The 24,739-nt window shown below is 37.9% G+C and overlaps 1 protein-coding gene and 1 long non-coding RNA gene across 2 annotated transcripts in view; one reads left to right on the top strand and one right to left on the bottom strand.

The window, feature by feature from the left end:
• Nucleotides 1-7,152: 7,152 nt before the first annotated feature.
• SLC2A2 (solute carrier family 2 member 2) overlaps nt 7,153-24,739 on the bottom strand; it is a 30,229-nt gene continuing 12,642 nt past the window's right edge. Inside the window, exons 4-11 of the mRNA XM_043594919.1 lie at nt 18,988-19,112; nt 16,383-16,498; nt 15,112-15,274; nt 14,182-14,369; nt 11,826-11,930; nt 8,381-8,482; nt 7,476-7,679; nt 7,153-7,392 (exon numbers count right to left, since the gene is read on the bottom strand). Of these exons, the coding sequence (XP_043450854.1) occupies nt 7,192-7,392; nt 7,476-7,679; nt 8,381-8,482; nt 11,826-11,930; nt 14,182-14,369; nt 15,112-15,274; nt 16,383-16,498; nt 18,988-19,112 (1,204 nt within the window). The 3' untranslated portion in view covers nt 7,153-7,191. The remainder of the gene's footprint in view (nt 7,393-7,475; nt 7,680-8,380; nt 8,483-11,825; nt 11,931-14,181; nt 14,370-15,111; nt 15,275-16,382; nt 16,499-18,987; nt 19,113-24,739) is intronic.
• LOC122491736 lies at nt 13,262-15,251 on the top strand. The gene is made up of 2 exons (XR_006299429.1): nt 13,262-13,480; nt 15,169-15,251. It is a non-coding gene; the product is annotated as an uncharacterized LOC122491736 (long non-coding RNA).

Raw genomic sequence — 24,739 nt, 5'->3', positions numbered from 1 at the left:
ATTTTGAATTCAGGCTTTGTAGGACAAGATAATGACCACTTTTGTTTAGCAGAACTTACCTAATTATTTTCAAAGTGTATTGCTCCTGAGGGAATGACCCATAAAAGTAAAGAAAGTAAAACATCTGTGAGAAATGCCGGAGACAGACTTATGGCAAGTATCCATGCCTAATCTCTATTTACCTGTGGAAGTACTGGAATTCAAACATGAGATGGCTGTCACAGGAAAAAGTATGAAAGTACTTATGGGAAGTGAAAAATTAAGTCAAATAGAAAGTAAATCTGATTTGGAAAATTAGTTTGACAATGAAAATTGAAATTTGCCCATTAGGTTATGTTAGATATTTTCCGTGAGTTGAACAAGCTCATAAGCCAAATCCAAGTTCTAATGGTTTGATGTATATAAGGCATGTGACAAAACAGAGAAATTTTGTTATATATGTGAAAATATGTAAAATTAGTATTTCAATTCTCCTAACCCTTTCTCAGTATATCAGATTAAGCAAGTTGCCTTTAAGTGAAAGATTCAATGGTATTATTAATAGTCTTTTGTTAAAACCTTTTTGGTTTTCCTGCCCACAAACTAAATGAGGAATGACTGTAACAACTGGATAACAAATCCTTACACAATATAATTTGTTTGATTTCAACAAAATTAAAGAATGTTCAACTAAGCTGTTAGCTGGTTATTAAAATTTCTTTTTGCGATCAATTTTTATGTGCTTTTTGGCTATAATTTGGAAATAGTTTATGGAATAAATGTTCTATTCCTATATTATTATTTATGAAAACAAGATTTTAATATATCAGTAATAACACAGTAATATCAGTATTTATGCTGATCACCCTTTAATTTTCGCTGTATGAAATATCCATCCATTAATATTTAACTGATTGAAAAATAACTCCTGCTTTTCACTGAGATGAAATTTAAATTAATGATTTTAAAAATTAGTAATTCTATCAAAATCTGCAACACAGGTTTTTTTTTTTCATCATTTGTGTACCACTAACAACAATAAATGTTAACACAATCCAGAAAAAAATGTTAAACGTTTGGACCTTTATAAACATGGAACATTTTTTTTCTTTTTAAATTTTATTTAAATTCTAGTTAGTTAACTTTCAGTGCAATATTAGTTTGAGTGATTCATCTCTTACATATAATACCTGGTGCTCAGTATAACAAGTGCCCTCCTTAATACCCATAATCCATCTAGCTCACCCCCCATCCACCTCTCTCCATCAACCCTCTCCATCAACCCTCCATCAACCCTCTCTCCATCAACCCTCAGTTTGTTCTCTATCATGAAGAGTCTCTTATGGTTTGTTTTCCCCCCTCTCTCTCTTTTTCCCATTCCCATGTGTTCATCTGTTTTGTTTCCTAAATTCCACATATGAGTGAAATAATATGGAATCTGCCTTTCTTTAACTGACTTGTACACTCTAGCTCCATCCATGTCCTTGCAAATGTTAAGATTCCAATTTTTTTCATGGCTGAGTAATATTCCATTGTGTGTGTGTGTGTATGTGTGTGTGTGTGTGTGTGTGTGTGTGTGTGTGTATATGTATATGTATATATATGTATACATATATACACCACATATTCTTTATCCATTCATCAGTTGGACACTTGGGCTTTTTCCATAGACATGGGACATTTTTGAACATAAAAATTCAAATTATAGATATTTTTGTTGCAGAAACTCAAAATAGAATCATCAGAGTTATTTTAAAGCATACAGATTTATTATTTGGGATGAAATTCTTTGGAGGAAATGAGGAAATACGAGAATAGAGAAGAATGCAGTAAAATTTCCAACTGTTAATATATATGTATATATATATGTATGTATGTATGTATGTATGTATGTATATTTTAGAGAGAGAGAGGGTGTGCCTGAATGTGCATGGAGCAGAGTGGCAGAGAGAGAATCTTAAGCAGTTTCCACACTCAGCATGGAGCGCGATGCCAGGCTTGACCCCATGTCCCTGGGATAATGACCTGAGCTGAAATCAAGAGTCAGACACTCCACTGACTGAGCCACCCAGGCACCCCATATGTATGTGTATATATATATTTTAATGGTTGTGGTAACCAATTACTATGGTATTTAAATTCCATTGGATAAATAGAGGAAAGAAATTTAAAAAAAATTGTTTTTAAGTTTCTTTATACTGAGAGAGAGACAGAGAGAGCAAGTGGGGGAGGGGCAGAGAGAGAGGGAGAAAGAGAATCCCAAGCAGGCTTTGCACTGTCAGCCCAGAGCCTGATGCGGGGCTTGAACTGTGAGATCATGACTTGAGCTGAAATCAAGAGTCTGATACTTAGCCAACGGAGCCACCCAGGTACCCTAAGCAGAACAATTTTTAAATATCAATATATACTATATTTAAAAAAATTACATCCTTTGCAGCTATTTAAACAAAACTTTTATATATCAACTTAAAAATGTAGTAACCACTATAGTTGTTTTCTGTTTTCTCCTTTTTACTGTATTTGTTTTCAACTTTTATCCCTTTTATGAGAATGCAAGTAATTGAGGATATGGACCTTTTTTTCCAAATGTTGTGTCTTTCACAAAATTTTAACAAACTGTCTTATTCATAGTGAGAGCTCAATTAAATATTTACTGAATAAAATTATTTTTATTTTATCAGAGGGAGTTATTTATTTCTCTTCAATTATTTTTACCTAGCCTTCAGGTTAGTTTTTCCTACCAATGATAATAGAAACAACTGCCTAGCGGAAATAAAATTTGGATTTGAAAAGTAACTCACAGGGGTGCCTGGGTGGCTCAGCCGGTTGAGTGTCCGACTCTTGATTTCAGCTTGGGTCAGGGTCCCAGTGTTGTGGGATTGAGCCCTGCATCGGACTCCATGCTGAGTATGGACCTACTTAAGATTCTCTCTCTTTCTCTCTCTCTCTCTCTCTCTCTCTCTGCCTCCACCCCAGCTTGTGTGCTCTCTAAAAAACTAAAATAAAAAAATAAATAAATGAAAAAAAGTAACTCACATATTATCTTTAAAATGAGAATAGGAACAATATTGTGAGAAGGAAACAGGATATACAGAAAAACCAATATTTATTTTCTTAAATGTAGTTATTTTTAATATAAAAGGAAGCAACACTAAGCACTCAGAAATGTATTCATTGACATAAAACTCTAGTGGATATATACCCCTAACTACAAGTCTCTTTTCACTATGATTCTTTCTAATGTGCACCAAATTAGAAAGCAGTAAAAACACCAGCAGATGGCTGGAGTGGTCATGGATAGAATTATAAAGAAAAATATATATTCTTTTATCCTTTACTCAACACCTCTGCTTAGGACACCCATAAACACAAGATATCGCCTAATGTTGCCTTATTTCCTGCATGTGTTTGTTTTAATAAGCTAGCCAGAAGTAGCTTATGCACGCACACGAGTTTACGTGTACATACAACACTTTTGCAATTTTTGAGGTTTACCAAGAAGGTTTGGTCTTGTCCTGTGATTATAATCTTGCTGAATTACATTTAAATAGACAGCATTTTACTGTGTACTTGGTATTATCCAAGACATAATATTACAGTGACCTCTTAAAAAATAACATAACTTAGGCAAAATCAAACTTTAAAAATACAATAAAAACTCATAACCAACTTAGAAATGTTGTTTGGGTTTAGGAATTAGAATAGCCTAACATCTCTCCTAATTTTTACCATTCCCCTGTCATTGTAAGATTGTTGCTTGAAGTAAGAAAATATTATCTTGAATTTATAAAATTTCTTATATTCAAAAGATACATTTGGGGGAAAACTTTAAAAAAAGAAAGGAAAAATTTGGAACTATCTTGTATACGACAAACTTTTATCTTAGCAGTACCTTTATGAATACGAATTCTAGGTAACATTTATTGAGCACCTCCTGTGTAGCAGGAACTCTACTACAATGCTCACAGCTCTCTGAGGTAGGTAATACTGCTGTGCCCATTTTACAAGAGAGGCCTCCACGTCAAGGTTCATGCATGGCAAAAGGCACAGATGGGAATATTCATACCCTGGTCTTCCTGAACTGCTTATTAGACTGTGAGCTTCTGGAGGAGGAGGCGGGCAGTGTCTTAGTGTATCTCAGCCCCATCACAGTGTTGACTGCATAGAGGAGAAAGTTAGAGAAGTCCCTTTCACTGAGGTGATGGCAGTGGGCAATAGCTAGGAGAGTGGCCAGACCAAGAATTGCAATCATGCTTCTAACAGGCTAAGAGAAAAGTCACATTTGTTAGGACGTTAGGGTATGAAAACACTTCCACAAACGTCATAGACTACTATGAAAATTAAATGTTCAAACTCATAGCTAATTCCCTTGGATTCTATCTAGTTAATCAGGGCCAATTTTAGTATTTGTTATGAGGTATCCCATTGAAGACCTAGGAGTTTCTATTATGTGAAGCTAGTTCCTTTGTCCGGCTACAACGCTTTTACTGCTCATTACTTGACATTAAGGTTTCTTTTCAACACACTTGTATCTCTGCAAGGAAAAAAATAAGGAAGGGAAACATTGTAAATTACTTTAGTTTCTCTGAGGCAGAAAACTTCAGGCTCTGAATTTCTGGTGTTTATGTGTCAGTTGAAATAACCAATTAGAAGTTAAAAGTGATCTTTTGGGTTCTTCATTTAAACTTAACTTTTCTTAGTAAATGAGATCAGGAATAGCAATTTGATTAAATCACACTCATCACCTAGAAAAATGTTAAATTTCTTTATCAGTGTAACTTTGGGCTTCTCAAAGACCACCAACAAGAGGACAGACAAGAGCCACACAAGAGCCATTCCCCTGATCCTGCCCTGTTCAGAGTCCCCATATTTTTACCTAGATTCACAAGTTAGTACAAAAATCTGCTGAAATATTTAAGCTCTCTTTAACTGTATCCTGAAGTCTTAAGTAAAAATAATTTATTCCAAATTGGCCCAAAGGGAATAAAAAGCAAAGTGAAATGAAATAATTTTATGTTGTTTGGACTGCCAAATTATGTAAAAAGTAAACAACTTAGGGAAAAAAAACCAAAACCAAAAAACTAGTGTTCTGCATTTTTTTTCCCTCCACTCATAAAAAGTACTATAAAAAAGTGCCTTTCTTTTAAGCACATTAAAGCAAACATTGAAAGGATTGACTCAGTACTCCACGTTGTGGGGAAAACAGCCTGGAGATATTTTAGCTGCCTGCTAAGCCTTTGGTATCCATCAGAACTGTATTTCCATAGTTGTGAAACTGACTGTAAGTGAAAGTCTAGTTTTTTTTTTTTTTTTTTAATTTTTTTTTCAACGTTTTTTTTAATTTATTTATTTTGGGGACAGAGAGAGACAGAGCATGAACGGGGGAGGGGCAGAGAGAGAGGGAGACACAGAATCGGAAACAGGCTCCAGGCTCTGAGCCATCAGCCCAGAGCCGACGCGGGGCTCCAACTCACAGAAGGCGAGATCGTGACCTAGCTGAAGTCGGACGCTCAACCGACTGCGCCACCCAGGCGCCCCTGAAAGTCTGTTTAATCATCTGTGTATTTCCAATTTGCCTACATAGGTAAAAGCACTTAGGACAGTGCCTGGCACATGGATAGTACATAGTAAGTGTTAGCAATAGCAATAGAATAGCTGAGATAGCATCCATAGATTGCCATGACAAAGAAGAAACATCAAGAGGGATGATCATCTAACCAGAAATGTAAATAGGGATTTTGATGAAGTCTGAAACTGAACATTCAGGAAGTTTCAGAAGCCCCCATTGAGGAATCCTCCAACCTCCTCTTTCACCTTGTCTTGAAACATAATTCAGAAAGTCCTTTTTAACAAACAGAGCAAACCTTTATTTCAAATTTCCCTTAGGCTGCTGTAACGTATTTAGCATTTGAGGAGATACAAAAATGCCCAACTTAATCACTATTTGGATGTATTTTATAAAAACACAGCTCAGAAAACCAGGCTGTGTTCAATATTAAAAGCAAACCAAAATATATCTCCAAGGATTGAACCAGCAAAGAATTAACATAGTTTATAATAGTTAGTAATATTAACTGATAACCCAGGCTACATGACCAATAAACTCTTTTCAAGTGTTTAATCTTACAAAAAATCAAGCCAAGGAACTAATGTTTTTCCCTGAGTTCTGAAAGATTTGGTAAGCCTACCAAAAATAAAAGTTTTTCTTTACGCACATATCTTAATATATTCACAAACCATTCCACATGAAAATACAAAATAAAACATTAAACAATATAAATTCAATATGCAAGAAAAAAAGCTGAGTGGGAGAAAAGGAAAAGTTATCAATTTTTTTTTTTCAACGTTTATTTATTTCTGGGACAGAGAGAGACAGAGCATGAACGGGGGAGGGGCAGAGAGAGAGGGAGACACAGACTCGGAAACAGGCTCCAGGCTCTGAGCCATCAGCCCAGAGCCTGACGCGGGGCTCGAACTCGCGGACCGCGAGATCGTGACCTGGCTGAAGTCGGACGCTTAACCGACTGCGCCACCCAGGCGCCCCAAAGTTATCAATTTTAACACGGACCTTATTGCCACTAGCCAAATCTTTAGTATGAGGTCCATAGGTAAGAAAATTCCAACATAATCATATGCAAATATGTAAATTAGTTGCATCCTCAGGTTTCTAGCTACACGCTTAATGAAGCATTAACGTGATATATTGAAACAGCTTTCATTTCAGGAGAACCTTGTTATAAAAAATAGAACTGGGGGAATACCTGAGTGGCTAAGTCAGTTAAGCATCCGACTCTTGATTTTGGCTCATGTCACAATTTCAGTTGTGAGCTTGAGCCCCACGCTGGGCTCCGTGCTGAGTGCGGAGCCTGCTTAAGATTCTCTCTCTTTCTTCCCCTCCCCAGCACCCCCTCTTAAAAAAAAAAAAGAGTAGAGCTAGCAACATTAGAATGTACTTGCCCTTTGGGAGAGCAAAATGAGCTAGACTTTTGGTTTACTTAATTACAGAGTCTTACTATCAAAAATAGATGCTCTAACTTAAAAAAAAATACTTTTTTTGGTAATATTTGATGACATTACTGAGAAGAACCCAGAAACGTTCTCTAAAAAAGAAAACAATCCTTCAAGATGTAGATATAACATTCTCAAAGAACTGTCATTTAAAAACACACAACCTCCTTTCTATTCCTTTTTATGTCCCAAATCAGATAATCTTTACACAGTCTCTGAGGCTCCAAGGAATTCCATTTCCACGGCGGCTTTGGGCGCTTGGGCTGAGCCACTCTTCTTTCGGAATTCTGCCGCGATTTCCTCAAAGGACTTTCCTTTGGTTTCCGGAACTTTGAAAAATGTAAACAGAGTAAAGGCCAGGACCACTCCAGCGAAGAGGAAAAACACATAAGGTCCACAGAACTTCTGCACAGAGAACAAATAGAGTTCCAATTAGCCGTCATTCTACTCCACTGTTCAGCAAATCTGCACAATATTAGGCTGCTTACCGCAATGTACTGGAAACACAGAGCTACAATGAAATTGCAGGTCCAGTTGCTGAATGCAGCTATTGCTAAAGCAGCAGGCCGTGGTCCTTGACTAAAGAACTCCGCCACCATGAACCAGGGGATGGGGCCTGGCCCAATTTCAAAGAAACTGACAAAGAGGAAGATGGCTACCATGCTCACGTAACTCATCCAAGCCAACTTATTCTGAGGAATAAACAAAAAGAGTGGAACTGGGATTATTGGCAGCTTCTTCCTTTAAGTAGGCTCTCGTTGAGTTCAGAGGTGACATAGCTCTCTTCTAGATATGTTTATGTGCAAATAACTACAAATTATTTTAGTCTGACACAAGTTTATTCTAGTCTGAGTCGTGCTTAAATCTTTTGAACTCCGTTATAGGAAATCCTCGGGATTAGGACTCTATATGACTCTCAGTCACTCTTTTCCTGTGAAAGAGGCAAGGCAAGAATCTATTGACCTTCACTCCTATTCATATCAATGTTGCCAGATGGAGTGCATTACCCTCCATGAAGTGGTGGATGAGTGTGCTAGGTTGGAGAGGTCCTGGGACTTGCCCTAGGTCACACAGGTAGCCAAGTGGCAGAGCCAGTGTTAGAACCCATTTGGGGCTGACCCCAGAGACTATGTATGCTCTGACCATTTTGCGACACTGCCTCCCTTGGTAACAAGTACAATGATAAATTGCAAGTAATGTGATGTTGAAGTCTTTAAACCTAAAACACTAGTTCCCTTTTTCTTTACATTCCTCCTTTGCATTATATGCTGTTCCTATGGCTTTATCTCCTAAGTCAGTCTCAAATGTTTTGACATGCAAAACACTTTGACCTGGAGCATAGAAGTGCTATCATATGGTAACCAAAAATCTCAGGACCAAAATCTACACTTACCAGTAGTATAAGTCCCACGGACATGAAGATAGCACAGACAAACATCCCACTCATTCCTATTAGAAACAGAGAGCGTCGCCCTGCCTTCTCCACAAGGAATACCTAGGAAGGTTTCAAAACATACTGAATTAAATGGTTTTTATGGCCAAAGAGGTCGTTTTAATTTATACAGCTGGAAACAGGCAGTTCTGTTATCCCATTTTTACAGATGTGGAACTGAGTGGGGGTAGAGACTCTTGCCTGAGGTGGCAGAACTGGTCTCAGTGAGCAGAAGTAATTAACAGATACCAGCTTCACTCAGTCACATTGCTTTCAACAGGCGATTCTGGAGAAAGAGCCATGGCCTTACCATCACTCTACAATTATCACTTGAGTACAGTATTAAGAGGCTGTACCTCTCGGATCTCCAGTAGATTTCTTATACATTTAAAATGACACTACATAAGAAATGACGTTAACTTATCTTTTGATAATTATCCTGTGACAAGTACAAGGTTTTGTGCACTGCAGACACCTGAAATCATGTAACTGTTGGGTTGCCAACCATTCTTATCCAACTTTCTCACTGCTAATAAAGTCAAATTATGGCCATTCACGTGGCAACTCACAGAATTTGATCACTTTACCAATTAGTCAGATATGCATTTTTCTGGTGTCCCTAAATGTATTTGGTGCTGGAAGTGCATTATCTATTTGAAAAGATAAGACTTCAAAGCAAAAGCTTAAAGTGCTTTCTTATCCTAATTCAGGAGATGTGTCATTGATACCTTTGGGTCTGTGGACCTTTGCAATTAATGGTTAAGATTTACAATTAGCCAAGACCAATATTTGTTAAATAGACTCTTCTTCTTGGAATACTGCCAAGGTTGGTGAATCACACACAAAAAACTATGTCATAATTTCTCACTTCAATGACTAAATTGGCTTGGCTCATAAATCTATCAGGAAATCTATAGCAATCCAATACCCTTGAGCTCTGGCTCTGAAAATACCTGAGAAACATTTGTTTTCACCTATAGCAAAAACCCCTTTCATTTCAGAGGCATTGCGTCTTCAGGTTTCAAATCACTTCAGGGTAATGAGCAAAGAGCCCACGTTTACTGTTGAAAAGGTAATAGGAGAAACAAATCTTTTCCAAGTTCATAACATTTCTCTATGTAATCTGATTCTGTCAGTATAACTTTCCAAGTTGACTTGATGACACCATGTCAAAGCTATCAAGAAAATAGAAGCATTTCTTCAAGAATGAGGGCTTTTACTATGTTTCTGCTGTTTCTGAACAATTATTACTAATAGGATAATAAATTCTAAAACCACATGCCTTGGAAACTGAGTTGGACTCATTTCTTGAGGCTAGGTAAGCAGTTGGGGAGGAGTGTGGCCCAGGGTGAGACTTGGTCAGGGGTTAGAGATGTTTGCCTAACCAGAACCCTTGTCTTTGCCCAAGACAATGTGTGTCACACAGGTTCTGGATGCCTCCTTGGAGTTTAGTAGCCACTGCTTCTCCTCTAGATCCATCTGTCTCCCCATTCCCTCCACAATTCTTCCTGTTTTGTTTTCTCTCAACATTATAGGCCCTCTTCTCCCGGCCCATTAGTGTGGAAGAAAATATGGAATGTGGAAGCATAATTCAGCATGGGGTTAGGAAAATCTTTCTTTTCCCAAATACTCATTCAAGAGAAAAAAATTGTTTGATTATGTCCCTTCCAAGTCAATGAAACATTAATATCCTATCAGTGCATATTCCTACGTGCATATCTTTATTTGAAAGGATATACATTGGTTAATTTGGGGGAGAGGAATTGGGTGACTTAGGGACTATCCTTTTTGTACTTTTTCTGCCTTAAAACAACTTTCCAAAAATACATGTAATTAAAAAATTTAGCCCTGGAGGGTTAATTAGGTAGCTGATTAGAGCTTATTTTTAAAATTATGTCACTCATCTGTTCAAAATCTGTCACAGAATAAAAGGATAAACTCTCAGAGGGTATATTCAGAATAGTCAGGATACTTTTCAAGGCAACAAGCAACTCCTCCTATTCCAACTGGATTGGTGGGGAGGGGAGACAAAAATGAAATTCTGCAGTAGTTTCCTTATTAGGCATTTAGAGTTTTGGTTACTCAATTTTGACAACCTGATGCTTTACATAGCAAATCCTGTTACATATAAAATGTTTTAAGCATAATCTCTATATTAAAAAAAAAAACATTTTGAAGTGGGGCTTGTAACAAACATAGCTCAGGAGACAAAAGAATGTGAGTAGTCCCTTGGATCACATCAGTAGCAGACCTTCATCGATTTCAAGTGGCCTTTTGGCTTGAACAGGCATTATCATGAAAGGCATATCTACAGAACTGCTGGTATTCCCTTGTTATCTGTTCTCTTTCCTCTTTCCAAGGTCCAGCACTGTTTAATGTAGTCTGGACAAATCTGTTTTTTGATCTAGGCAACCGGGCTGTAATTTATTGACCATTCTAAGGTAATAGTTAAAAGTCCATGTGCAGAGAAAGAAAAACAACTGACTAAAGTATATTGAGTACAGACAGCATTGTGACCAACATTGAAAAGCATGAACTTTTTGAATATCCTGCATTTGAAGATAAAAATAAGCCCAATTGTCCTCATCTTAGAATGAATTACATGAGTTGGGAAGTTTGGGGAGTTTTTTGTTGTTTGTTTACGTTAATTCTTCAATTGTTTATGTTATATATCATTGTCAAGATATTGAATCAGTCCTTATATAAGGTACTTGGTCTTAAGTGGACTGTATCACTTTTTCCCCTTGTCAGAAAAAAATAATAATAACATTTCAAAAATAGTAACATTTCAAGTTATACCACTTCTACTTCGTCTCTCATAATATCACAGACTTTTATGCATCACCTCATCACCGGAAGTTATGGCCTTGTGAGCTCTCTGGAAACTCTGCCCAATAGCCAAATATCGTAGGAATTTGCTGAGGCTGTTTAATTCTGTTACAGACAGATATATCTATTGCAGAAGACCTTTTTTTTTTTTTAAGTATTTTCCCCAGGGCATCAGGATAAAAAAAAGAATTTCAACCACGGAAAGAGAGGAGCCCAGGTAAAAGACCCGATATTGATAGAAATGACAGACTGTCACCAATCCCAATAGATTTAAGTACAGAGCAAAGGAGGACTACAGGTGTTTTTACAAGGAGGAAGTCCTCTGTGTCCCAAGTGAGTTATTAATTCACAAATGAGTGACTAACTGGCATCCCTACTCTGGGGATAACCAGTGATCCACCTGCTCGGTTATACTTGGTGGTTCATTATTTGCAGAAAGGACTCTTCTTGTGACTCACTTGGTTCTCTGCCTCTATAGAACAATAAGTGATTGGTCACTTTTGGATTACAAGGTTCTCCCCTCTCCCATTTCTGAACTGAGAAAGAAGCAGCATACTTATCTAGGGTATGAACTCACAGAGATAGCAGTGAAAACCATGTTGACGGCACCAACTCCAATGGTTGCATAAACAGGTTGGCTGATTCCAGCAGTCTGAAAAATGCTGGTTGAGTAGTAAAATATCTGTAAAGTAATAACAGTTTAGCCTTAATCAAGAATCCTGGAACTAATGGCTTGAAAGCAAGAAATATTTTAAGTTGTTTAGTTTTAGTTGTTTCTATGGAACCATGGTCCCTACAATGCCCTAAAGATTTTGTCTGTCCTCTCCTTCCGGGCGATGAGAAGCCACTATAAATCTTTAGTATTTAAAACTCCCGATTGCTTAAAGTTCTCTTTAAATTTAGCTGAAAACTCTGAATCTGCATTTTCTTTTTATATGTACTTAAAATTTTAAACTTTTTGTTAAGGTATAAAATACATACAAAAAATGTACATATAGCATAAGTATACAGATCAATTAATTTTCACAAACTGAACACACCTGTGTAAGCAGCACACATATAAAGATATAAATCATGTCTAGTCCTCCAGAAGCTCCCAGAATGTCCCCCTATTCTCCCAAGGAAATGCTTCAACTTCTAACATCATGATAAATTTCACCTAGTCTTGTACTTGCCATAACTGGAATCATACTGTGTGAATTATTTGTTATCTGGCTTCAACATTACCCTTGTGAGGATCATCCATATGGTTATGTGTGCTTGTACAGTGTTGATTATCATTGCTTAGTACTTTGTTGTATTAATATACCACTATTTATTACCCATTCTACTACTGATGGGTATTTAGGTAGTTGTCATTGGCGATTGCGAAGGGTGCTGTTGTGAACGTTCTAGTATAATCCTTTTGGTGAAAGACGTACATATTTATGCCTGGGGATAGAATTGCTGGACCATAGTGTATGCATGTGCTCACCTTTACAGATAACTGGCAAACAATTTTCCAACTGACACTCTCACCCATGTGTGTAAGAATTCTGGTTGCTACCACGTTTAATCCAACATTTTTCATTAATCCTCAGTGGACATGGAGAAATCTTCACAATCTCTCTAATAGCCTTTCTTACTAATTATGTTTTTATGTTTATAGCGGTCTTGTTTAGGCCATTCTGTCATTCTGTCATCCTCTCTCACTGCTTCCCCGGTTAACCTGTCCTGCTGGCTGGCACCTCTTCCTGTGGGTGGGGCTGATAGAGGAGAACTGTACCCACTGTGTTCAGTGAGGAGCGGCTTGCAGCACACTAGACACTATCCCACATTTGTAGGCTGCCCAACAGCTTCGGCTCACATTTCCTGGATGCCTCTAAGTCAGGCATGGGGATAGTAACTAAAGCAGGAAGGTTTGAAGAGATTAAGTATTGCGCCTCTGGATATATACAGGCAGAACTGAAAGAAAGCCTACAAAATTGGTCTCCAAACCCCAAAGGTTTATAGAGTATTAGATTAAAATGAACATCACTGACCCCTTAAAGGAGAACAGAGATGACAGAAGAGCAGTATTCAGCTTGTTGAGTGAGGTTCAGGCCTCCTTTTCTTCAACTGATGAGAATTACTATCTTTCCTTCTTCCAAGGCTCTGCCCATCCATCAGTCACCCTCAAAGTGTCCCCTGTGGATCTGTGATTGGCTCATTAAAGAGGAAACCCAAACAGCATTTTTAAAAGCAATAAAAGGGGTAAGTGATTTTCTGTATCTCGTTTTTTTAACAAATGCTTAATTATTTTCTTCTAGTAGTTAATTGCCAGTAGAATAATTTTAGTTTGCATAATGCAATGATTTCAGTTCAAAACCTAAAAGCTAGCTAGTTTAATATTCAGTATGTTTTTCAATCATGTCTTATCTACTACCCTCACTCACCCATATCATATCAGTTCACTCTATTGTTTATTTTGTATGCTGTCTCCATAAATACAGTGAAAGTTTCTTGGATGGCAGGAAATTTCTTTGCACCTGGCTACCTGGTATACTTCATTTAAATAGATAAAGGGAACCACGGGCTCCTTTTTCCTAAGCCATCAGAAATCCTAAATTTGGTTCTCAAGTCTAGAAGCCCCTTGTAATTCAGGTGGGTTTTTTTTTTCACAATTATTCTCCTTTTCCTTCTTTTGTATTAAATGTGAATTTTGCCTTTAACCTTCCATCTTAGTGGACACACAGAACCAGTGATTGTCGTTGACGTTTAAAAAAATTCTATGCCAATTTTAGAAAGCAGATGAAGCGAAACAAAGAAAATTAATGCTCACTCATTATATGTTTATTGTAGTGAAATGTGATGTCAACATTTTAAAATGTCTTTTAGCTATTTAAATTTACATCCTTTTCTTTCCCTATTTCATTCAATTTGCTTTTAGAGTTAGGGGGTATTCTTAAACTTACCGCATTGATTCCAGAAAATTGCTGGGCCATATGCAGCATCAATGCCACTATAATAGACTGTCGGTAGCTGGAATTGGTGAAGAGCTGAATTATGGAGACTTTTTGTTCACTTGATGCTTCTTCCTTTTCTTTCCTCATCTCAGTGATGTCTTTGGTGACATCATCACTTCCTCTGAGTCTTTTCAAGCCTGTCCCCCAAAATGATCAGGTTGACACAACTCAGGTCAAAACAAAAGTAAATTTACTTTTATTATGTTTTTGAAAGAGTTACAGATCTGCATAGCTCTTTCTATTGCTTTACAGCATGGGTGTTGGACATTCTTTTTGTTAAATTAAATCCTGTTTTAAAATTTTTAAATTAAAAAAAAATTTTTTTTTTCAACGTTTATTTATTTTTGGGACAGAGAGAGACAGAGCATGAACGGGGGAGGGGCAGAGAGAGAGGGAGACACAGAATCGGAAACAGGCTCCAGGCTCTGAGCCATCAGCCCAGAGCCTGGCGCGGGGCTCGAACTCACGGACCACGAGATCGTGACCTGGCTGAAGTCGGACGCTCAACCGACTGCGCCACCCAGGCGCCCCTGTTTTAAAATTTTTAAAAGCACATTTGGTTTTATCTAATGACAAAGAAAACTATGATCTTTATTATCATAGAAGCGTAATGCAAGTAAAGGTCTTTTAGAAACCTCTGGTTGAGTCCAATACCCTGCATGTGGGTTTCCCATTTGGGCTCGAGTGTTTATGGGTTTGAAATGGCATGCATGAGTCATATTAAGGTGATCTTTCACATTGTTCTTACATGTAATCACTGACTTCATTTGGAAAGCTCTGGTACCAATTTGATCAGTAAACATTCATGCTCACTGCTTTTCATTATCTGCTAGTTCCGAAACAATAGGAAGGGGGAAAAAAACCCACCCACAGACTTACTTTTCTTTGCTTTGACTTCCTCATCCAACTTGATGTAAAGGTATCTGGGGCTTTCAGGACAGAAGAGGAGCAGCAGAGACTGGAGGATGGCTGGCAGAGCAGACAAACCAAGCAGGATATGCCACTGCTCATGACTGCCCAAGATGAAGTTGAGGCCGACAATCTGAAGAGGCAGGGAGGAAACATAGCAGGTGCACAACATGTTGGGTCTGCTTTCTGCAACTATTTGTTGAAAAAGCACATTGACTGTTTAATAGTATTCCCTGGTGGGGAACCTGGGTGGCTCAGTTCGTGAAGCGTCTGACTTGGGCTCAGGTCACGATCTCATGGTTTGTGGGTTCGAGGCCGTGTCGGGCTCTGTGCTGACAGCTCAGAGCCTGGAGCCTGCTTCGGATTCTGTGTTTCCCTCTCTCTCTGCCCCTTCCCCACTTGTGCTCCCTCTCTATATCTCTCTAAAACAGATAAATAAACCTACAAAAATAGTATTCCCTGACAACTTGGATTCAAGTATGCTCAAACAGAAACTATTAATATTGTGTCCTACCTTAACTGAATTAGAGACTATTTGTTTTACAAAGAGTTCACTTAGGTTTGTTTTCATTAACTCATATGGGCCATTTAAGATGGGAAACAACCAAATTTTTAAGAACACATTTGACATCTAAAGCAACACCAAAAATCATGTGTAAACTTTGGACATTAAAAAATTTCTTCTTAGATTACCCAGAACTTAAATAAAATGGTATTCCATAGATAGAACAATTATTATAATGGGAACCCATTTTGTCATTCTTATTGCAGTGGTTTACCCCCTGGATAGTCGTAGGCTAGGGGCTCTGAAGACTCTGAGGTCCATGGGATAGAAGGGAAGGATAGAGCTGGCTGAACGAAAAACTGCTATGATAATCATATACATATTAATTTTCCAGGTAAAATGCTCAAAACAAAGGAAACCCAAGCAGTAAAAAAATGTGAAGTTTCCTATTCTTTGAAATCTAAACAGAATAATTTAATTCTAGAATAGCTCCAGAAGTTCAAGATCTGGCATGCTGGGTCATCTCTAGTGCCAATCCTACCAGAGATCCAAGGGGAGAATTGAGGAGTGGTGTACTAATCATTTAGCTTTGACATAAAAAGCTTAAGTCTCTACACCATCTCTACTCCCCTGGTGGAACTGGTTTTTTCCTTTGTGTTGGTCTACAGTGAGAGTGGACTGTCAGGGAGGGAGAAGTTGGATAGAGGATGGGTGAAGTAGGGGATCGAGTTTTTACCTGACTAATGAGAATGCCTGTGACAATGGCCAGCTGGTGAAGTGTGCCAAGGGCGCCCCTGAGTGTGGTCGGAGCAATTTCACCAATGTACATTGGAACCAAGCCTGAAATTAGCCCTGCATAAAACATGAACATAAATGTGAATGCAAGTGAACGCAAGATGAAGTTGTAGTTGAATATAGGAATGGAAAGAACTGATGAGTCGTGGATTTGGCAATCACTCATAGCACTGCCTTATTTAGTTAAAACCATGTTAAAATGGACTGTACATCATAAAGGCCTTAAGTTGTCTTCAGAAAAGAGATGAAAAAATGCTTTAATAATATTCTTAATCCAAACTCCTGGTATGAAAGGAAATGAGCACATATGTAGGCCAACCTTTTCACTTCAAAGAGAGTTTACCTGGGATGACAGTGCAACAGAGAACTACAAGCCCTGAGTGTCCACAACGTGCAAGTGCCTCAAGATCACTGTTAAAGTGATGAGCAGGGGTGTGGAGAGGTGGGAGAGGTTAAGGGGTTCAGGGGTTCTTCCTCCATTTTTCCAACCAGAGCAACCCATCTTCTTTATTCTCTCCCAAAACGGGCTTCAGAAAAGATTTTGGTGCTTAAAGGAATACAAAAAATTTGAAAAGCACTAGGCAATTCTGGCTTCTATAGCTTTCTTAAATGCAGATGTCATCGGTCATGTTGGAGTAGCTGCCAGAGTATCCAGCCATTTGCTGAGTGCACAGGAAGGTCAGACACTATCAATAAGCAAGGCTGAATGAGATGTTTGGCATTTTCTTAAGAATTTAAAAATAATATTTGTTAGAGTCTTCCTCTTAGAAAGATTGTCTACAAAATGGAAATGTATGGTTTTTTTGTAAAAGATGCATTCGGAAACTTTTGATATTTCTTTTAGTGCTTTAAATCGTTCTAAGATCTCACATGAACAGTTGCATGATTGAAATGGCATCTAAATTTTGGTTGACATTTACATGTGACTCTATTGTGTGGTCTGTTGATCTTAAATAAGAAGAAAACCTTTTTTTTTTTTTTTTGGCTTTATTCCAGGCTGTACTCTCTGTGTAATACTTACCTTTATATCTCAAGAACATAATAATGTAGATAAGCTCACAGGTCTGAAGTGACACAAATTTAAAGTCCAAATGTATTTCCTATTATTTTTAGCAATTTTAAAGCTCAGAACAGGACCAGGAATAATTTTAAAAGCTAGTTGGGGAGTACAAGTTACTTGGCTGTGCTAGTGTCCACAATGTTGATGGCATTTTTTTTCAATTTTGCCAAAATATTTGTGATTTTTTTCCTACTGTATGTTAAAAATTGGAGAGAGAAGAAAGAGGAATCATGATTTGGGCCTCCTCAATAGTGTTAGTATTTGCATTTTACAGAAGGTTCAGTTAATATATCTAAGGCCAGGCCAAGATAGTGCCAGAATTGATACATGCTGAATCTAAATCTTGCCACATGTGGGTTGACTCTTCACCTTGATAAAGCTATCCTAACTTTTAGCTATTTATATTAACATTGAAAATAACAAAAAAATACTTTTAATTAAGTTATTAACTTATGGATATTTTAGACTTTTGTTTTACCTGATCATTGAAGACACATGAAACTATATAGTCTTTTCTCTTCGGAAGTAAATGTAAACATTTTATACATCATTTTGCGCTCTCTCACGTCCCCTCCTCCCGCGTCCCCAGCCCCAGTGAATATTAGTGCTCTGAAAGGCAGCTATGATTTGGGACAATGTAAAACCTTGGCTCCAAACCACCAGAATCAGGGCTTCACTTGCACTGAGAAGCTAAAGATTTGGCTATTGTAGAGATTAAGTGATCCTCCCTTTGTTCACACCCCTGCTGGTTAAATTTGCTTCTGAAAGTTTGAAACCTATAAAAGTTTGAAAAGCTGTTTCCCAGAACTAGTCATTCCAGATATTCAGATGTGAGGCTCACAGGGGGAGCATCCTTCGTCCATTGTGAACTCTTCAATCATCTGCTGCTGTGTGACTCCCTCTCCTTATGGTCACCGTCACTGTAATGCTTCACCCAACCATGTCTGGAACCCAATGGCTAGGGAATGTGGTCTGAGAGGTGGGCCTGAGTGTCAAGGTCTTTCCAGAAAGGAGAGACAGAGACATAAGTGGCCAAATAGGCCCGAAGAGCTGAGTTGGGGGTTGCGGGTGTAGAAGCATGCTACTGTCTCCCGCACAACAGAAGCGATAACGACAGCTAGCTTTTCTTGGCAGCTTGCTGTAGTCAGATCCTATGCTGAACATTTACATGTATTCTCACAAGTGCCTTACATGGTAGATATTATCTCCTTCGTTTAACAGATAATGAAACTAAGAGTTAAATAATTTATCTGAGATGATACCACTAGAAACTGCCATGAGCAAGAAGATAGCTTCACAACTCCCACTTACTGGTCCCAAACCTGCTTGACTCTGGACTTCAATTTCATGCTATTGCCTTTCCCTTTTGTGACGCCACCTTAGGCTCAAAAACTTCCCTGCATGTTACCACATCTGCCGTTAGAATTTTTCAGACAGATGTGTGTGTGTGTGTGTGTGTGCGAGCACATGCACATGTATGACTTACCACAATAGAGTCCTGATATGCTTCTTCCTGAAATTATAAGAATGTGAGATGGTCCCAGTTTGGAAAACCCCATCAAGAGAGCTCCAGCTAATGAGAGAACATTTGCTACCAACATGGCTTTGATTCTGAAATTTTAAAAAGCAAGGATTATAAGTTCAGCATCAAAACTTGATAAAATTATTTGCCCTCAGAGTATGCTAAGGTATTTACTTAAGAGCAGTTATTTTAATTTTGCTGAAACAGCTAGTTGGGGATCTTAAACCATGACTGCTAGTTTGATTTATCTGTTGTCTAAAGCATTAACGATTAATGTTTATAATGAGAAAATCTGAGTTTCATGCACATGATCTCCACATTTTAATAGAGATGATTCAATTGTGGTGATGACTGATTTGCTTTAAGATAATACTTCTGAAACTTTTGCAAACAATTAACTAATTAAGTTTTCTTCAAGAGGGCACCTGGCTGGCTCAGTTGATAGAACATGTGACTCTTGATCTCAGGGTGTGGAGTTCAAGCCCTACATTGGGGGTGGAGCTTACTTTAAAAAAAAAGAGTACAGATACCATTAAAAATAAAAATAAATAATTACGTTTTCTTCAAGTTGATTGCTGTAAGGCATAATTGCCTGTTGATAGCTATATTCAACACTGTAGTTGTAACTTATGACTTTCTTTCTTTCTCTTTCTTTCTTTCTTTCTTTTCTCTCTCTCTTCCTTCCTTCCTTCCTTCCTTCCTTCCTTCCTTCCTTCCTTTCTTTCGTAATGGTGCACATTTTTAGTTGATGTAGGTCATGTAAGGAACTTTCAAAGTTAAATTTTCTTTAACATGAATTACTTGGAAATAAATTAAAATATACTTTGACTTTAAGCCTTATCAAAGAGAATTATAATTATTCTTATTTTGACATAGTATGTCATATTTCCAGAATCAATGAATTAGTGTCAACCAATGTAAAACATGTAATCAAGTTGACAATAGTAACAAAAATATCATTTTCAAAATTAATCATATGAAAATTAACATTTGCAGACATCTGATACTTTTACTCCCATTAAATGGAAAATTGGGGCACAAAAACCTTCTTTAAAGTTCAGTAGATGATGATAAGGACAATAAAAGAATCTAAATGGGTAGGTGTGGAAATGTTTGTGCCACAAACAAATGTCAGCACCTTGTTATATTCTATGTCAATGTTTCAAACTTGAATAGGTGATCTTTTTCTAAGCAAGTATCTTTAACTCCAAGGAGATTTTTTTTTTTTTTCTGGAGAGTAAAACTATGTAGTGTTATTCTTCAGTGATTGCCCACAACTATAGGCTTAATAATATCCTCCAAGAGTCCACATCCTGATCTTCAGAACCTGGCAATACGTTACCTTATATAATAAAAGGGATTTTGCAGGCATCATTAAATCGAGGACACTGAGATAAAGAGATTACCTTGGATTATTCTGGTGGACCCAGTGATGGAATCACTAGTATTCTTATAAGAGGGCAGCAGAGAAGAAGATAATGTGATGACAGAAGTAAGATTGGAGTAATGTGTTTTGAAGATTGAGTGAGGGGCCACAAGCCAAGCAATATAGGTGACCACTGGAAGCTGGAAAAGGGCACGGAAATGAGTTTTTCCCTCGGAACATCTAGAAGGAACCAGCCCTAAAGGCATCAAAATTGGCAAAGATGAAGTCAAGCTTTCGCTTTTTGCAGATGACATATTATACATGGAAAATCCGATAGACTCTGCCAAAAGTCTGCTAGAACTGATACATAAATTCAGCAAAGTTGCAGGATACAAAATCAATGTACAGAAATCAGTTGCATTCTTATACACCAATAATGAAGCAACAGAAAGACAAATAAAGAAACTGATCCCATTCACAATTGCACCAAGAAGCATAAAATACCTAGGAATAAATCTAACCAAAGATGTACAAGATCTGTATGCTGAAAACCATAGAAAGCTTACGAAGGAAATTGAAGAAGATATAAAGAAATGGAAAAACATTCCGTGCTCATGGATTGGAAGAATAAATATTGTTAAAATGTCAATACTACCCAAAGCAATCTACACATTCAATGCAACCCCAATCAAAATTGCACCAGCATTCTTCTCGAAGCTAGAACAAGCAATCCTAAAATTTGTATGGAAACACAAAAGGCCCCAAATAGCCAAAGTAATTTTGAAGAAGAAGACCAAAGCAGGAGGCATCACAATCCCAGACTTTAGCCTCTACTACAAAGCTGTCATCATCAAGACAGCATGGTATTGGCACAAAAACAGACACATAGACCAATGGAATAGAATAGAAACCCCCGAACTAGACCCACAAATGTATGGCCAACTAATCTTTGACAGAGCAGGAAAGAGTATCCAATGGAAAAAAAGACAGTCTCTTTAGCAAATGGTGCTGGGAGAACTGGACAACAACATGCAGAAGAATGAAACTAGACCACTTTCTTACACCATTCACAAAAATAAACTCAAAATGGATAAAGGACCTGAATGTGAGACAGGAAACCATCAAAACACTAGAGGAGAAAGCAGGAAAAGACCTCTCTGACCTCAGCCGCAGCAATTTCTTACTTGACACATCCCCAAAGGCAAGGGAATTAAAAGCAAAAATGAACTATTGGGACCTCATCAAGGTAAAAAGCTCCTGCACAGCAAAGGAACCAATCAACAAAACTAAAAGGCAACCAATGGAATGGGAAAAGATATTTGCAAATGACATATCGGACAAAGGGCTAGTATCCAAAATCTATAAAGAGCTCACCAAACTCCACACCCGAAAAACAAATAATCCAGTGAAGAAATGGGCAGAAAACATGAATAGACACTTCTCTAAAGAAGACATCCGGATGGCCAACAGGCACATGAAAAGATGCTCAACATCATTCCTCATCAGGGAAATACAAATCAAAACCACACTGAGATATCATCTCATGCCAGTCAGAGTGGCCAAAATGAACAGATCAGGAGACTATATATGCTGGAGAGGATGTGGAGAAACGGGAACCCTCTTGCACTGTTGGTGGGAGTGCAAACTGGTGCAGCCACTCTGGAAAACAGTGTGGAGGTTCCTCAAAAAATTAAAAATAGACCTACCTTATGACCCAGCAGTAGCACTGCTAGGAATTTACCCAAGGGATACAGGAGTACTGATGCATAGGGGCACTTGTACCCCAATGTTTATAGCAGCACTCTCAACAATAGCCAAATTGTGGAAATTGTGATTTAATACTGGGGCTCCTGGGTGGCTCAGTCGGTTAAGCGTCCGACTTCAGCTCAGGTCACAATCTCGCGGTCCGTGAGTTCGAGCCCCACGTCGGGCTTTGGGCTGATGGCTCGGAGCCTGGAGCCTGGAGCCTGGAGCCTGCAGCCTGGAGCCTGCAGCCTGCAGCCTGTAGCCTGCTTCTGATTCTGTGTCTCCCTCTCTCTCTGCCCCTCCCCCATTCATGCTCTGTCTCTCTCTGTCTCAAAAACAAATAAACGTTAAAAAAAATAAAAAAGAAATAAAAAGAAATTGTGGTTTATATACACAATGGAGTACTACGTGGCAATGAGAAAGAATGAAATATGGCCTTTGTAGCAACGTGGATGGAACTGGAGAGTGTTATGCTAAGTGAAATAAGCCATACAGAGAAAGACAGATACCATATGTTTTCACTCTTATGTGGATCCTGAGAAACTTAACAGAAACCCATGGGGGAGGGGAAGGAGAAAAAAAAAAGAGGTTAGAGTGGGAGAGAGAGCCAAAGTATAAGAGACTCTTAAAACTGAGAACAAACTGAGGGTTGATGGGGGGTGGAAGGGAGGGGAGGGTAGGTGATGGGCATTGAAGAGGGCACCTTTTGGGATGAGCACTGTGTGTTGTATGGAAACTAATTTGACAATAAATTTCATATATTAAAAAAAAACTTAATAAAAAAATAAAAAGTAAATTGAAAAAAAAATAGAAGGAACCAGCCCTGCTGACACCTTGGCTTCAGCCAAATGAAACAATTTGGGCTTCTAACCTCCAAAACTGTAAGAAAATTAATTTGTGTTGTTTTCAGCCACTGCTTAGGGTAACTCATTAGAGCAGTAATAGAAAAACAATATATGTGAATTGTCAACTACTCAAAGGGAAGGAAAACAGTGATTTAGAGCTGACCAACTTCAGAGCTGCAGAGCAGAACAAGACAGGGATATTTCTCTGTGAAGTGCCTTTTCTTTACACAAGGACAGAAGACAAAAAAATTCAATAATTGACCTTAAGAAAATTGTTATTGGCTGGCTAGTCGTATATTCTATTAGGGAGAATATTCTCTTAGGCAGAAAAACTCTTAAAAGAGATAGCCTGAAAGTACTTTTGGTACCAGATTGCTCTTAAGTCCCTCTTCCTTAACCACCAAGGGATGCTAGAGCACTTTGTACAACTTAGAGGATTTTAACTTCTGCTCAGACGGGAGAAATGGCCAAGAATGAATAATCTAAAAATACATGACATCGTTGAATCAGAGAGAAAGAATATATTTCTAAGTATATTTCTTTAAATTTTTCTCTAAATATTCCTGTTAGCGTAGGCATTATCACTGTCATCCTGTCATCATCATTGTCTTCATCATCATCATCATCACCATCAGCATCACAGTAAGGCTACATTCAGGGCTTGCTTACTATGTGTTGGGCATTGTGATAAACCTCTGTGTATGTTCTCATGTAATCCTCGTAATGATGCTACGAGTTAGGTATTATTTTTTTCTTACATTGTAAATGGAGGGGGAAACATCTTAGAGGACCTAAGTAACTCGTTCATTTTCACACAACTATTAAGTGACAGAGCTGGGAGTTGATCTGTGTGAAATGAGAGGTTAATGTTTGGTTTTAGTGAGTTCCATTGTTTATATAAAAGAAAGAGTGTATTCAAATGCAAGGTATGTACACCTTATGTACAACTTATGGTAGCATGGATTGATTGCACAGATCATGGTCTCCTCCACCATATCCTTGTAATTAAATTTTCAGAACACAACCTCTGGAAAAATTGACCCTGAGAAGCCAAATCTATAAAACAGTGGCCACAGACATTTATTACCTATTTCACAATTACAAGGAAAGAGTTTTTAAAGCAGTAATAGAAATATACATTTTTCTTTATTTATTTTTAACTGATGGAGCAACGACCTGGTCAATAAGGAAAATCATGGCATTTATCAGTGACTCTTCCTAGAAAAATAGTTTTATAGGAGAGACTAAACCCTTTTGTCTTAATTTTGATGTTAAAATTATTAATTTGTGGCTGTTTTCATGGAGAATCATTTTTCTACTGAGAACTGGAAGAAGCATCACTTTTAGTTTACCATAAGTCATTTGATAAATAATCATTTGACATGGTTTTGGGGTATGATCATTGTTGATGCTAAATTCTAAGACTTGAGAGGGCATGCATCTGTTTCCTTCAGTAGGACCTGAAATAAGTGTTTTAGAGTATGTCACTGGACCTGTCAGAATCTCATCTCTAAATGAGATGACAATAAGGACTTAAGTTCTCTTTCTTTTCTTTTCTTTTCTTTCTTTCTTTCTTTCTTTCTTTCTTTCTTTCTTTCTGTAAGCGTCATGCCCAACTTGGGGCTTGAACTCATGACCCTAAGATCAAGAGTCACAGGCTCCACCAACTGAGCCAGCCAAGTGCCCCTTAAATTTTTTCTTTAAGAATGGGAAGAGGTAGAAAATATCAGTAGCTGGTGAAAGAATTGGTTGGTTCATG

The sequence above is a fragment of the Prionailurus bengalensis genome, chromosome C2 (assembly GCF_016509475.1).
Source record: "Prionailurus bengalensis isolate Pbe53 chromosome C2, Fcat_Pben_1.1_paternal_pri, whole genome shotgun sequence".
Classification (NCBI taxonomy): Eukaryota; Metazoa; Chordata; class Mammalia; order Carnivora; family Felidae; genus Prionailurus; species Prionailurus bengalensis.
This window is presented reverse-complemented; position numbering and strand designations above follow the sequence as displayed.